The sequence below is a fragment of the Orcinus orca genome, chromosome 8, assembly GCF_937001465.1.
Source record: "Orcinus orca chromosome 8, mOrcOrc1.1, whole genome shotgun sequence".
NCBI classification, from domain to species: domain Eukaryota; kingdom Metazoa; phylum Chordata; class Mammalia; order Artiodactyla; family Delphinidae; genus Orcinus; species Orcinus orca.
This window is the reverse complement of record NC_064566.1, coordinates 65,245,556-65,261,295: the sequence shown is the minus strand read 5'-3', so window position 1 is coordinate 65,261,295 and position 15,740 is coordinate 65,245,556. Positions and strand designations below refer to the sequence as shown.

The 15,740-nt window shown below is 35.8% G+C and overlaps 1 protein-coding gene across 6 annotated transcripts in view; it reads left to right on the top strand.

Annotated features, from left to right (window-relative positions):
• GRM5 (glutamate metabotropic receptor 5) overlaps window positions 1–15,740 on the top strand; it is a 555,933-nt gene that overhangs the window by 204,946 nt on the left and 335,247 nt on the right. For all 6 annotated transcript variants that reach the window (XM_049713432.1, XM_049713430.1, XM_049713431.1 and 3 more), the window contains one exon: window positions 6,723–6,972. In XM_049713432.1, coding sequence (XP_049569389.1) covers window positions 6,723–6,972 — 250 coding nt within the window. The remainder of the gene's footprint in view (window positions 1–6,722; window positions 6,973–15,740) is intronic.

Below are 15,740 nucleotides of genomic sequence, written 5' to 3'. Positions count from 1 at the left end.
ATATTTTCTATTCAAGAAATCCCTGAATAACTATTATGTGATGATACATAATTAAATAAGTGCATCTGGTACTCTCAAGGGGCTTACAGTTTTGGAAAATAGCATATACAAATATATCCAAAATATAATAAATAAATATATAAAGCAAGTAACATAAATATATGTACAGAATATAGAATACAGAATTTATATTTCAAATTAAATCTAATACATTATCATACTTAGCACCATAACTCATTATCTGACTCTGGGAAATCTCCTTAGAAGTCCCCTAATGAAACACATTATATGAAGTGTTTTCCTAAGGAAAAAAAATATATATATATTAATATCATGGGTTATAGTTTTAATCAAATTCTCAATATCAAATAAATCATTAGTATGATCAGCCTTGTCATAAAGGTGAAGGAGGGACTTCCCTGACGGTCCGGTGGTTAAGAGGTTAAGACTCTATGCTTCCACTGCAGGGGGCGTGGGTTTGATCCCTGGTGGAGGAACTAAGATCCTGCATGGTTAAAAAAAAAAAAAAGTGAAGGAACTACAATTATAAACTTTTCTAGCAATTATAAGTAACAAAAATTATGCTCTTCAGTATTATAAAATAGATCACTAGGCTAAAATGTGTAAATATCTAGAGTCTACCACGTGCCTAGTATCATACCTGTACGTAATTAATTAATCCTTGTAAAGCATGGTGGAGTATGTCAGTTTAGTTCCACAAGCATCGCTAGGCGGCGCTATGGAGAAGATGTGGTCTATATCCTAAGTAAGTTACATACAGTCTGGGCAATTGAGTTGAACCAGAAAGAATGGGTAAGATTTCAACATAAAGAAATGGGAAAAGGGTATTCCAAGTAGAAAGAACATCATGAATAAAAGTAAATAAGTGGGGACATGTGAGCCATCTGAGCTACACATGAAAGAGCATAATAAGAAGTAAGACCCCCCCCTCAAAATGAGACATAGGAGATGATAAGAGGTATGTTCCCAAGTAAGTTGCTATGAAGGGAATAATGAGGGTCTGATTATGGTGGGAGAAGTAAGAGTACAATGGAAAAAAGGAAACGAATGTCAGAGAAAGGAAAATTATTTGTTATCTTTTTAGTATGATTCTATTAATTTAATTTTTATTCTTACAATCAGTTTCTTCAACACACATATTTATAAATTTGAGCCATATCTCCAATAGATATTTTGCAAGAAAAATACCTCATTTACCAGATGTAGCCTGTCTATGTTGCCATTCTTTATTATCTTTATCCAGAAGTATGTTTAAGCCACAGTAGCACAGTATCTACTGAAAGTGAAGTGGTACCACCTGAAATAGCAGTGGTCTATGGTTATGCATTGCATACTAAAGGATTGTTCCATGCCTGTGCCTTTAAACATAAAGTGCAAAGAATCTCTCTTAGGTTAGAAGAAAGATTTAAAGCTATTCTTTAGCAAGTCTTGTTTGCATTGTGTACTTTGTAGGCACAAATGGAGTCAGATGCTTCCAGATCCCAGCTGACATAATACAGGTCAAATAGTACTAGTGAAAGCAACTAGCTTTAAATAGCATTTGAGGTTAAAATATTAGAATCTCTTATTATCCAGGGGAACACTGAAGCCATTGGGAAAAAATCTAGATGTTCTGACTGTTTTGACTATTGTACAATTCTGTCCTTCAGATTTTAAGTGGAATAATATTACATAATCACTCAATAGAGTGATACATTCTAGACACAAATGTTGCAATTCTGATGAGAGGTAGGATAATTAATTGCACAAATATTTTCATCTGGCAAATTCCCACTTGGTGCTGATTACTTTGTACCACTCATTCATTCACTTATTTTTTTACTCAACTTGTGTTAGTTATCTTCTAGGCCCCTTTGAGGAATTAAGAATACACAAGAGATTATTGTTTTACTCAATTTGTGTTAGTTACCTTCTAGGCCCCTTTGAGGAATTAAGAATACACAAGAGAATAAAATTTATGTCCCAAAGGTATACAGTCTTAAAGGAGCAGACACAAGTAAAGACAATTTTCTATTGTAAGATCAAATGAGGAACATAGGAAGGGATACATAAGTTGGGCAGACTTTGCAGAGGAATTCCTTGAGCTTGATTTTAAAGGAACAGTAAGTAGAAGGTGATTTGACAGGAGGAAGGAAAATTAACTGGACTTTTCTATTTTAATTTAGATGTGACATCTTGTTGAAAACCATCTCAACTGTAAAGTCTTTCTGGCATACTAGAAATGACTAATATGATTTTAAGTAGAGCATCTGCTCTTAGAATAAATGTGAATTAAGCATTCTGCCATGGCTTCAGGTTTGGTATCTTTCATGATATAAGAAAAAAAATAACCTTGATCCTATTTTACATTTTTATCCATTAGGCTCTCATTCTGTGGTTGAAATGGAAAATAAAATGCGTACAATGTAGCCAAATCTAACTGATGTGATAGAAACATAGAACCAAAACAAAGTGATAGCTAAGCAATTGAGATAAAATTTGATTCTGATCAATTTTGCTCTATAATAATTCTATTTACAAAATTAGCTACCCCCAAGTTCTCAAGTTATTTTCATTATAGAGATTGTATTTTAATAATTGCATGTGAGTATATCCCACCAGAAATATACAAAGATATCTAAAAGTTATAAATTAATATTTACTCTTACATTTGATTTAAGGAAATTACAGGAAAATTTTATCCTCACTATCAGCATGCTGAATTTCTTTTTTCAGTAATGTTCACTTGGCATTCCATTTTAAATGTTCCATATCTCTCTGCAATTTCAATAACTTTTAAGTCTGTTATTTAAAATTTTTTCATCAAACTTGTACTTTAATATTTTTCAAAATCATGTCATTCAGAATGGCTTAAAGTAAGAAAGAGCACTTTACGTTTTTCTTTTCTGGTTTTCACTTTCATATTTCTAAGTAGTATGAATATATGCTTACTTTTTTTTTTTTTTTTTTTTTTTTGCGGTACGCGGGCCTCTCACTGTTGTGGCCTCTCCTGTTGCGGAGCACAGGCTCCGGGAGCGCAGGCTCAGCGGCCATGGCTCACGGGCCCAGCCGCTCCGCGGCACGTGGGATCTTCCCGGACCAGGGCACGAACCTGTGTCCCCTGCCTCGGCAGGCGGACTCTCAACCACTGTGCCACCAGGGAAGCCCCTACGCTTACTTTTTTAATGCCTACTTTTTAATTTATGGAAAGTAGACATCTCTTAATTCACATATATTCTTATTTCTTCTCAATATAATTGTATTATTAGATTAATCTCATTTTTTTTCAGATTCAAATAATTCTGTTAATCATCTCTCTCTTGCTTTCTGTATATCTTAACTTCCAAATAGTGAGTGGAGTATTTTAATAACCTTCCCTTTCTCATCAACTCTCCCTGCTTCCACATCTCAACCTAAAATCTTCCTCTGTTGTAATTTCCATTGGAAAGGTTGGTAACATATATTTTCTATTGCATAATAAGTTTTCTACCTTGCCTATATGTGGACTTATACAGTTGAAAATTAATAATTGACATTTGCATCATTACAATTATAAATAGTGTGAGCTAAGAGTCAAGTCGGACTACGATTACATTTTCTTCTCATAATTCCAAGCCACAGACCCTCTGCTACTTAAAGAAGAATGTCTAATAGATTCCTTCTTACTTTTGCCAGATGCTTAGTTGAAGCCACAGACTAGTTTCATATTTTACACCATATCTTCCTTCTTCTATCACCTTTGTTTCCTTGTTGGAAAAATAAATCTTTGCTTCCTCACCTTTTTTCTCATTCTATACAGTGCTTGAAATCTATTTCATTTTCTTCAAGAAGCCTATGAAATTTTTATAGTTTCTCCTTTATTTATTTATTTATTTATTTATTTATTTTCCGCTATGCGGGCCTCTCACTGTTGTGGCCTCTGCCGTTGCGGAGCACAGGCTCCGGATGCGCAGGCTCAGCGGCCATGGCTCACGGGCCCAGCCGCTCCGCGGCATGTGGGATCTTCCCGGACCGGGGCACGAACCCGTGTCCCCTGCATCGGCAGGCGGACTCTCAACCACTGCACCACCAGGGAAGCCCTCTCCTTTATTTTTAAATATACAATTCTAAAATGTAGTCATTATATCAACTACTGAAAATCTAAACACTACAAGCTTCCCAATTTTATTGGAATACATATTCCCATTTTTAATTCCCAACTTAGAATGGGTTTCTTTTATTAACTCAAAATTAGTATTCTGCAGAAATTTTTATGTTACACATATATTGCAACTGTTTCCTGTTTTAATTTTAAAGAATAATTCTTGGGCTTTGCTCTAACAAAATCATATTTCCCCCACTAGTTTAAGCTTATTTTTTAGTCTATTGTTCAGTATTAATGCCATTTGCTCCATGATTTGTTTTAGTTGCTCCAAGAGAGGGCATCTTAACTTTGTCTAGAATATTCTTTATAACCCCAATATGTGCAGTTAATTAGGTTCAGGCTATCTATAAGATATTTTACATACATAAAATATAATATACAAAATACCCATATATTAGGCAGTGTTATCTGTGATTTTCCGGTGATAAAGCTGAGATTTAGAACAGCCCAAACTACATTAGAGCTCGGATCTCTCTAATAACAAAGTTCTCTATTGCAAGGTGCTTCTATATATAACTTACTGTATAAACAAAAAAAAATGTTAAAACAAGACTGTTGGGGAGGTGCTAAAGATTATAAATCTGTCAGGTATTTTTTGTTGTTTAACTATGAATATACTGAGAATTTTCATTATTGCCATCACAATCACTATGCACCTCATATCAAATTATTTATCCAAACGCCCCAGCGTTAATTAAAGCATCAAGTGCAGGGTAGTCAATTGAAAAATAGAGTTGGCTAAAAGCAATCAGAAAAGAATAGATTACTCAGGTTAGTGTAAGACTAATAATTTAGGCCCCTTTGCACATTTTTCAGGAAGAGCCCTTTAACCTTTGTTAATTGCAAAATAACTACGTCGCCTACCTGCCATCATCATAGAGGTTTCTTTTGGCTTTAATTCTGGAGAAGAGGGAAAGATGCAGCTGGGCCTACCAGTGTTTTTGGCTGGGACTCAAGCTGGCCTGTTCTGCTTTGCCCTTTAGTTTGTTCATGAGGATAAACTTACACAAAAACCCACCCTCAAAGTCTGAGGCTCTCATTTGCAACAAGGCACCCCTGCTAAGATGGAGCACACACAGGGCCAGGAGGGAGAGGATAGATTTTCAAATCAAGACTCTGCCATCTGCTTGTTAAATGTGAACTTCAGTTTTATCAGCTGCGAAGGGAAGATAATAGTACCTTTATCACAGAGCTGGTGTAAGTAGCATGAGCTCATATATATGAACCAACTTTCCAAACATCAAAATGTTGCATGAGTGTAGTTATTTATAAGTTATCTCTATTATCATTGTACAGTGAAATGTATGCAATCGAATGACTTGTACTTGCTTGTTCATTTGAGATTAACTCCTCCTGATGAAATGCCATTTCCTAGGTCTAGTTGATTGCTAGGCCATTTACATCCCACAGCTTGGCTGTCTTGTAATAGTCTCCTGTATTTCTCAAATCAGTCGCCCTTACCCACCTAATCTTTTGAAAACTCAGAAAATGAACTTGTCATAATTCATAGGGCCTCAGAAGGCTCCCAAAATATCTAAACTTGAAGCATCATGACCTTTAAATAGGAAAGAGAAACACAGATATAATTGGGCTTCTGAGTCTCGTAAAAGTCAGCCGTAGAAGAATGGAGGGAGCAGAATCTGCACTCTTAGGCAGATCTGTGAATGGAATGGAACTTTCCACCTACGGGGGATATTAACTCTGGGCCACTGTAAACCTAACTGCCTCATCTGTTTTCTTATCTGTAGAAGGAGGTCATAATATATTTCTCAATATATTCTTCTGAGAGTTAAATGAGGTCACATATATAATAATCTTGATACACTTCCTGGCCTATAAGTGATTGTCAATATTGATCCCCATGTTCCATAATTTTAAAAGACCACCATCAGTCCTTAACCCCAAAACGTTGCAAAATACTTTGGAATTATTCCCCCATATATCGGTAATTTTTCAATGGTTATATATAATAAAACTTTAAACGTTTTAAATGAGCTAATACATTTATCTGTGACAAGACTAAAATCTCAATCAAGGATCTGGAATTTTCACTTGGGATAAAACCACAAACTCTCATGATTATTTATGAAATATATGGATAATATTCTATAAAATAAAATACTCTAAGATATTTGTACATCTATACTATATAAAGTATATGTATTGCATCTGTGTATAATATCTTTAAACACAAAAATCTGAATCGGTGGGGTAAGAAGATCATATAATGAGAAACAAAAGGAAGTGATACAGAATGAAAAGATAGCAGATAAATATTTTCCATCATCTCACATTAGAATATGAGTTTTTTTGAGTCAAAGGGGGAGCCAAATTGCTTGTATTTTTGTAATATTCTCTCTGAGTGAAAAAGTTTTAAAAGATCAATGCATATATGTATCCTGTAGTTTCATTGTAAACTGCCCAGATAAGCAAGTCAGTGAAAAAGCAAAACCTCACTCAGGTCTTCAGGTTCCAAATCCAACACTACCAGGTGACCTTCATGCTCCCAGCACTTATGCGTTCCAACTCTACCCAATGAATCCAACATTCTCCCCTCTGCTTATCTGTTTCCACACAGGCAACTATGGAGAAAGTGGGATGGAAGCGTTCAAAGATATGTCAGCCAAGGAAGGGATTTGCATCGCTCACTCTTACAAAATCTATAGCAACGCGGGGGAGCAGAGCTTCGATAAACTGCTGAAGAAGCTCAGGAGTCACCTGCCCAAGGCCCGGGTGGTGGCCTGCTTCTGCGAGGGCATGACGGTGAGAGGTCTGCTGATGGCCATGAGGCGCCTGGGGCTGGCAGGAGAATTTCTGCTTCTGGGCAGGTAAGTGACAAGGAGAAAATTCACATGGAAGTAAAGTCAGGAATTTGGGAAAATCAAAGGGTATCTTTTGGTGCCTAAAGACAGATGCTTTGGAAGCTTAATCTGTGTAGTGGAAGTAGAGCTTAAAAATCATAAAACACCAGAGCCTGAAAATAATCATGGAAAATAAGTAGATATGCCATGTGCTGATTACTGATAATAACAAGAATCAACATATGAAAATGATGAGTCCTTCAGTCCTCAAAAACTAATTGTAAGGAAATGAGAAGGATTTTTAAATTCTTGCATAATTCCCTTGGAGGTAAACACATTTCAAACTTTATGCTGTTGCTTCTGAAAGTGATTCTGAGAATGGCTATGTAAGCTTGTTTTATAAGATAGAATCTTAGACTTTGGGGATGGAACGTGAGGAATTGCTTCTAGAACTAATTGTAAAAGCATTCGTAATTTGGCTCATTATTTTCTATTGCAAAAGTGTTATCACGTCGCCTGATCACTCACATTGTTACCAGACCAGTTTCTAAAAGATTAACTTCTGCAGGGACTGACTTTCATTATCTGGATAATGCACTTGATTGGCACAGCTCAGCTCATTTCTTCCTGATCCTGTTGAGTCAGCGTATTAGTGAGGATTCTGCAAAGAAATAGAAACAGTAATGTATGTCTATGGAGAGAGATACCCGGGAGAGTCAATGTTACAGCTGTGGTCTGAAAGCTGGCAGGCTTGAGACCCAAGAAAAGCCAATGTTTCAGTTCAAGTCTGAAGGCCAGAAAAGATTAATATCTCAACACAAGCAAGTCATGACGGAGTTTTACTCAGCCTTTTTCAGGACTTCAATTGATTGGATGAGCCCACCCAATTTAGGGAGAATAAACGTCATTACTCAGTCTACCCATACTAATGTTAATCTCATCCAGAAACACCCTCATAGACAGAATAATGTTTGGCCAAACCTTTTGTCACCCTGTGGCCCAATCAAGATGTCACATAAAATTAATCATCACAGTCAAGTCAACACCATAGTTTTAACAGGTGAATGCAGTTCACCATTTCATACCTTTAAAAAGTTACCATGTTATCACATATCTTTTCTCAATAGGTAGCCAACTTAAAGAACAGAGAAAACCTTCAGAACCATTGCATCTTTCTCAGTATTACTGTCCAAAATAAAAGGCCAACTCACTTGTTATTAACTTTTGATGGCTCATTATAGAAAACATGCTTCCTTTATTTGCGAACATGTGTAACTGACCTTCTGTGATCAGACTTCGCTCCTACTCGGCTACATTTTATGACAGCCAGTTTATGTACCTAATTCTTTTCTGTCTGAGCTGATGGCAATAGATTGATGGGACTGTTTTATATGAGGCCAACCATCCTTCATAAAAATGATACTGAGATTCCTTTCTCATCGATGCCATACATTTTGTCTAAAATCATCCCTAGTTGGCAAGAGTGATGCATCAGTTCATTTCATGTAATCCAAGAACATTCTCACTGCCAATATTCTGAAAGTCCAAAGTGCAGTGTTACCAGTGGGATAAAAAGAACAAGAAAGGAAGACGCTGGCTTGAAACAGTCCTGTTTTCCCTTGGGGGGTGAGGAATGGGGGATAAGGGATTCTGTAGCTCCTATCTGCCGCTTTGCCAACATTAATAAACAAGTCAGCAGCACTTGTTTTTCAGCCATATGTTATGTCACAAACAAATGCTTTTTGATCGCATGTACCCAAGAAAAATAGGTTGATATCTACTGTATTTGCCATTTTCCATCTACATTTTTTGCCAGCAGCATCACAAGGCCAAAATTCAGTATTTTGTATATTTAAAATTGTATTCTGTATATGCTGTTTATAAGAAGTTCTTTTCAAATCATTTCATCCATGAAATAATAGATTTATAACCTTTAATTATATTTCCTAATTCTCTCATTTATTGGCCAATAATAATTCAACATTTGCTTGAGCACCAGTTCATCTTTGAGCAATGTTGTTAGAAAAATCCTCCTTTCTCTGAATTTTAAAAATGTCTCTCTGTAGTTTCCACATCTTGGATCATATTATTTTCTTTGCAGGTGACATGTGATACTCTTTACAGTATTTGGAAACAACATTATGGTCCTTAGTCCCCTTCATCTTCTCATGAAATTCCCACTTCTTCCATTCCTACTTCTTCATAGTGAAAAGACACTGTGGGTATTAATAAAACCATTTATCAGGACCATTTATAGGATCATTTATCAACTGCTGTGTGCCAATTACTGCACTAACCACTTTACATGCATTGTTTCATTTAATTATTCATTTGACAAATATTGAGTGGCTAGTATCTGTTAAGATGCTTGGAATACATCAGTGAACAAAACAGATAGTAATCACTACCCTTATGGACCTTACAGATGATAAGTTAGATAGAAGGAAACAAGTGCTGTGAAAAAAATCTAAGAACAACTTGCATGATGAGTACTATTATCATCTCCATTTTATACACAAGGACTCTTAAGACTCAATAAATGCTGAGAAATAATAATATGATATATAGACGTATGCCATGAAGGCAAAATTTTAAATGTCTATGTAAGTCTAGAAACTGAGCAGTTAGCACTACGTTCTGCTGCTTCTTAGTAAGTTTAAAATATTCCTGTTAGTAAAAGTGGAGGTCTAGGACACTGAGCAGAAAAGCAGAACTTCATAGTTGTAAGAGAATTTAGAACATCTATCCACTCTCATTTTACAAATGAGGAAACTGATACCACAAACATTTGAATGACATGGTCAAGGTCACACAAAAGCCCAATTACCATGATTCAAAATCTTGTGCTTTTCTCTACTAACCTGTCTCCTATAGAATAGAAACAGGGGAGAAGTTATAATCTGACAGCAAATCCCTGGTTCTTCATAGACCCTTGGTGGAGAAAAAAGAAACTATCCTAGATAATTCCAATTGAAGTTAGCATTTTTATATTAATGTTCCCTCCTAAAAACTCTTATTCAACTCACCCTATACTCCTCCTAGAATTTTAAGATAATTTTGTTTGCATATACTCCCCAATCTCTCTTTCTGCTCCTTCCTTCCCCTACCCCCAACTCAAACTTGGGTGGATAGTTCCTATAAACTAGAAGTCAAAGCTAAGAGAAAGACTCTATATTCAGAACTTCCTAGAGGTTTCCACATTTAACAGTTATAGTTACTTAAAAATCTATCCAGCTGCCTTGGGACAGGCATGTTTAATGGGGTCATTCAACTAAAATGTTAGGCAGGTCTAAGAACTCTGCTGCCAAGACAACCTTATCTATCAACATACCTCACCATCTGTGTTGCACATCTGTAGAATGTTAGAGTGACATAGACCTGGCCACTGGGTCTTCTCATTTGAACTCTGGTTAATCTGTTGTCTTACTGACAATAAAAATGTCCTCTCCAGGTCCCGGAAATAGTCTTGCTAAACACTTTAGCCCTGGCAGCAGGATGAGATCAATAATCTGAATGGTAATGACATTTCTAAAGGGGCTTATTTTTCTAGAATGGATACAATGTTTTAGATCTTGACTTGGGAAAATATTATTTGAGATGTATTATTCACAAGTTGTAAGCCTAAAAATGTGGAAACAAGGACCAATTTTTAGCAAATTAACAATGTAAAGATCGTTTTATCTTATCTATGATTAACTAAAACTATTTAGCTATTTGAATTAAGAATTTCTGTCCTTCAATGTTATGGTAGTTACCAGGACGCAAGAAAAAAATGTACTTAAATTTCAAAACTAATTGGGAATTATTACCAGTGTTTCTTTTCTTTATGCACAGGTTACTGATTTCAAGCCACATTTTTTTTTTAGCTTTTAAAATGTTTTCTTAAATTGAAGTATAGTTGATTTACAATGTTGCATTAATTTCTTCTGTACAGCAAAGTTATTCAGTTATACATATATATATATATATATATATATATATATATATACTTTTTTCATATTCTTTTCCTTTATGGTTTAATCTCAGGATATAGAATATAGTTCCCTGTGCTACAGAGTAAGACCTTGTCGTTTATCCATTCTACATATACTAGTTTGCATCTGCTAACCCCAAACTCCCATTCCATCCCTCTCCCATCACCCCCCCTTACCCTTGACAACCATGAGTCTGTTCTCTATGTCTGCGAGTCTGTTTCTGTTTCGTAGATAAGTTGATTTGTGTCATAATTTAGATTCCACATGTAAGTGATATAATATGGTTTTCATCTTTCTTTTTCTGACTTACTTTGCTTAGTATGATAATCTCTAGGTCCATCCATGTTGCTGCAGGTGGCATTATTTCATTCTTTCTTATGGCTGAGTAATATTCCATTGTATTGATATATATGTGCCACATCTTCTTTAACCATTCATCTGTTGATAGACATTTAGGTTGTTTCCATGTCTTGGCTATTGTGAATAGTACTGCTATGAACATAAGGATGCATGTATCTTTTTGAATTATAGTTTTCTCTGGACATATGCCCAGGAGTGTGATTGCTGGATCTTATGGCAACTCTATTTTTAATTTTCTGAGGAACCTCCATACAGTTTGCCATAGTTGCTGTACTATTTCACCCCTCTAGTTGGTCACAAAGCACCAAACTGATCTCCCTGTGCTATGCAGCTGCTTCCCATTAGCTATCTGTTTCATAGTGTATATATGTCAATGCTACTCTCTCACTTCGTCCCAGCTTCCCCTTATCCCTCCCTGTGTCCTAAAGTCCGTTCTCTATGTCTGCGTCTTTATTCCTGTCCTATCCCTAGGTTCATTAGAACCTTTTTTTTTTTAGATTCTATATATATATATGTGTTAGCATACGGTATTTGTTTTTCTCTTTCTGACTTACTTCACTCTGTATGACAGACTCTAGGTCTATCCACCTCATTACAAATAGCTCAATTTCGTTTCTTTTTATGGCTGAGTAATATACCATGGAATATATGTGCCACATCTTCTTTATCCATACATCTGTCAATGGACATTTAGGTTGCTTCCACGTCCTGGCTATTGTAAATAGTGCTGCAGTGAACATCGTAGTACATGTCTCTTTTTGAATTACGGTTTTCTCACAGTATATGCCCAGTAGTGGGATTGCTGGGTCCTATGGTAGTTCTACTTTTAGTGTTTTAGAGAACCTCTATACCGTTCTCCATAATGGCTCTATCAATTTACATTCCCACCAACAGTGCAAGAGGTTCCCTTTTCTCCACACCCCCTCCAGCATTTACTGTTTGTAGATTTTTTGATGATGACCGGCCATACTGACCGGTGTGAGGTGATACCTCACTGTGGTTTTGATTTGCATTTCTCTAATGATTAGTGATGTTGAGCATCCTTTCATGTGTTTCTGGCAATCTGTATGTCTTCTTTGGAGAAATGTCTGTTTAGGTCTTCCGCCCATTTTTGGATTGGGTTGTTTGTTTTTTTTATATTGAGCTGCATGAGCTGCTTGTAAATTTTGGAGATTAATCCTTTGTCAGTTGCTTCATTTGCAAATATTTTCTCCCATTCTAAGGAGTGTCTTTTGGTCTTGTTTAAGGTTTCCTTTGCTCTGCAAAAGCTTTGAAGTTTCATTAGGTCCCATTTCTTTATTTTTGTTTTTATTTCCATTTCTCTAGGAGGTGGGTCAAAAAGGATCTTGCTGTGATTTATGTCAGAGAGTGTTCTGCCTATGTTTTCCTCTAAGAGTTTGATAGTGTCTGGCCTTACATTGAGGTCTTTAATCCATTTTGAGTTTATGCTGGTGTATGGTGTTAAGAAGTGTTCTAATTTCATTTTTTTACATGTAGCTGTCCAGTTTTCCCAGCACCACTTATTGAAGAGTCTGTCTTTTCCCACTGTATATTCTTGCCTGTTTTGTCAATGATAACATGACAGTATGTGTGTGGATTTATCTCTGGGTTTTTGATCCTATTCCATTGATCTATATTTCTGTTGTTGTGCCAGTACAATACTGTCTTCATTCCTGTAGCTTTGTAGTATAGTTTGAAATCAGGGACCTGATTCCTCCAGATCCATTTTATTCTCTCAAGATTGCTTTGGCTGTTCAGGGTCTTTTGTGTTTCCATACAAATTGTAAAATATTTTGTTCTAATTCTGTGAACAATGCCATTGGTAGTTTGATAGGGATTGCACTGAATCTGTGGATTGCTTTGGGTAGTATAGTCATTTTCACAATGTTGATTTTTCCAATCCGAGAACATAGTATATCTCTCCATCTGTTTGTATCGTCTTTAATTTGTTTCAGAAGTGTCCTATAGTTTTCTGCATACAGGTCTTTTGTCTTCTTAGGTAGGTTTATTCCTAGGTATTTTATTCTTTTTGTTGCAATGGTAAATGTGATTGTTTCCTTAATTTCTCTTTCAGATTTTTCGTCGTTAGTGTATAGGAATGCAAGAGATTTCTGTGCATTAATTTTGTATCCTGTTACTTTACCAAATTCACTGATTAGCTCTAGGAGTTTTCTGGTAGCATCTTTAGGATTCCCTATATATAGTATCATGTCAACTGCAAACAGTGACAGCTTTATTTCTTCTTTTCCGATTTGGATTCCTTTTATTTCTTTTTCTTCTCTGATGGCTGTGGCTAAAACTTCCAAAACTATGTTGAATAATAGTGGTGAGAGTGGGCAACCTTGTCTTGTTTCTGATCTTAGAGGAAATGGTTTCAGTTTTTCACCATTGAGTATGATGTTGGCTATGGGTTTGTCATATATGGCCTTTATTATGTTGAGGTAAGTCCCTCTATTCCTACTTTCTGGAGAGTATTTATCATAAATCGGTGTTGAATTTTCTCGAAAGCTTTTTCTGCATCTATTGAGATTATCATATGGTTTTTATCCTCCAATTTGTTAATAAGGTGTATCACATTGATTGATTTGCATATACTGAAGAATCCTTGCATTCCTGGGATAAAACCCACTTGATCATGGTGTATGATCCTTTTAATGTGCTCTTGGATTCTGTTTGCTAGTATTCTGTTGAGGAGTTTTGCATCTATGTTCATCAGTGATATTGGTCTATAATTTTCTTTTTTTGTGATATCTTTTTCTGGTTTTGCTATCAGGGTGATGGTGGCCTCATAAAATGAGTTTGGGAGTGTTCCTCTCTCTGCTATATTTTGGAGGACTTTGAGAAGGATAGATATTAGCTCTGCTCTAAATGTTTGATAGAATTTGCCTGTGAAGCCATCTGGTCCTGGGCTTTTGTTTGTTGGAAGATTTTTAATCACAGTTTCAATTTCAGTGCTTGTGATTGGTCTGCTCATATTTTCTGTTTCTTTCTGGTTCAGTCTTGGCAGGTTGTACTTTTCTAAGAATTTGTCCATTTCTTCCAGATTGTCCATTTTATTGGCATATAATTGCTTGTAGTAGTCTCTCATGATCCTTTATATTTCTGCGGTGTCAGTTGTTACTTCTCCTTTTTCTTTTCTAATTCTGTTGATTTGAGTCTTCTCCCTTTTTTCCTGGTGAATCTGGCTAATGGTTTATCAATTTTGTTTATCTTCTCAAAGAACCAGCTTATAGTTTTATTGACCTTTGCTCTCATTTCCTTCATTTCTTTTTTATTTATTTCTGATCTGACCTTTATGATTTCTTTCCTTCTGCTAACTTTGGGGTTTTTTGTTCTTCTTTCTCTAATTGCTTAGGTGTAAGGTTAGGTTGTTTATTTGAGATGTTTCTTAAGGTAGGATTGTATTGCTATAAACTTCCCTCTGAGAACTGCTTTTGCTGCATCCCATAGGTTTTGGGTTGTTGTGTTTTCATTGTCATTTGTTTCTAGGTAGTTTTTGATTTCCTCTTTGATTTCTTCAGTGATCTCTTGGATACTGAGTAGTGTATTGTTTACCATCCATGTGTTTGTATATTTTACAGTTTTTTTCCTGTAATTAATATCTAGTTTCATAGTGTTGTGGTTGGAAAAGATACTTGATGCGATTTCAATTTTCTTAAATTCACCAAGGCTTGTTTTTTCACCCAAGATACGATTTATCCTGGAGAATGTTCCATGAACACTTGAGAAGAAGGTGTGTTCTGTTGTTTTGGGGTAGAATGTCCTATAAATATCAATTAAGTGCCTCTGGTCTAATATGTCATTTAAAGCTAGTGTTTCCTTATTTATTTTCATTTTGGATGACCTGTCCATTTGTGAAAGGGGGGTGTTACAGTCCCCTATTATTATTGTGTTACTGTTGATTTCCCCTTTTATGGCTGTTAGCATTTGCTTTATGTATTGAGGTGCTCCTATGTTGGGTGCATAGATATTTACAACTGTTATATCTTCTTGTTGGATTGATCCCTTGATCATTACATAGTGTCCTTCTTTGTCTCTTATAATAGTCTTTATTTTAAAGTCTATTTTGTCTGATATGAGTATTGCTACTCTAGCTTTCTTTTGATTTCCATTTACATGGAATATCTTTTTCCATCCCCTCATTTTCAGTCTGTATGTGTACCTAGGTCAGAAGTGGGTCTATTGTAGACAGCATATATAGGGGTCTTGTTTTTGTATGCATTCAGCCAGTCTGTGTCTTTTGGTTGGGGCATTTAATCCATTTACATTTAAGGTAATTATTGATATGTATGTTCCTATTCCCATTTTCTTAATTGTTTTGGGTTTGTTTTTGTAGGTCTTTTCCTTCTCTTGTGTTTCTTGCCTAGAGAAGTTCCTTTAGCATTTGTTGTAAAGCTGGTCTGGTGGTGCTGAATTCTCTTAACTTTTGCTGGTCTGTAAAGGTTTTAATTTCTCCATCAA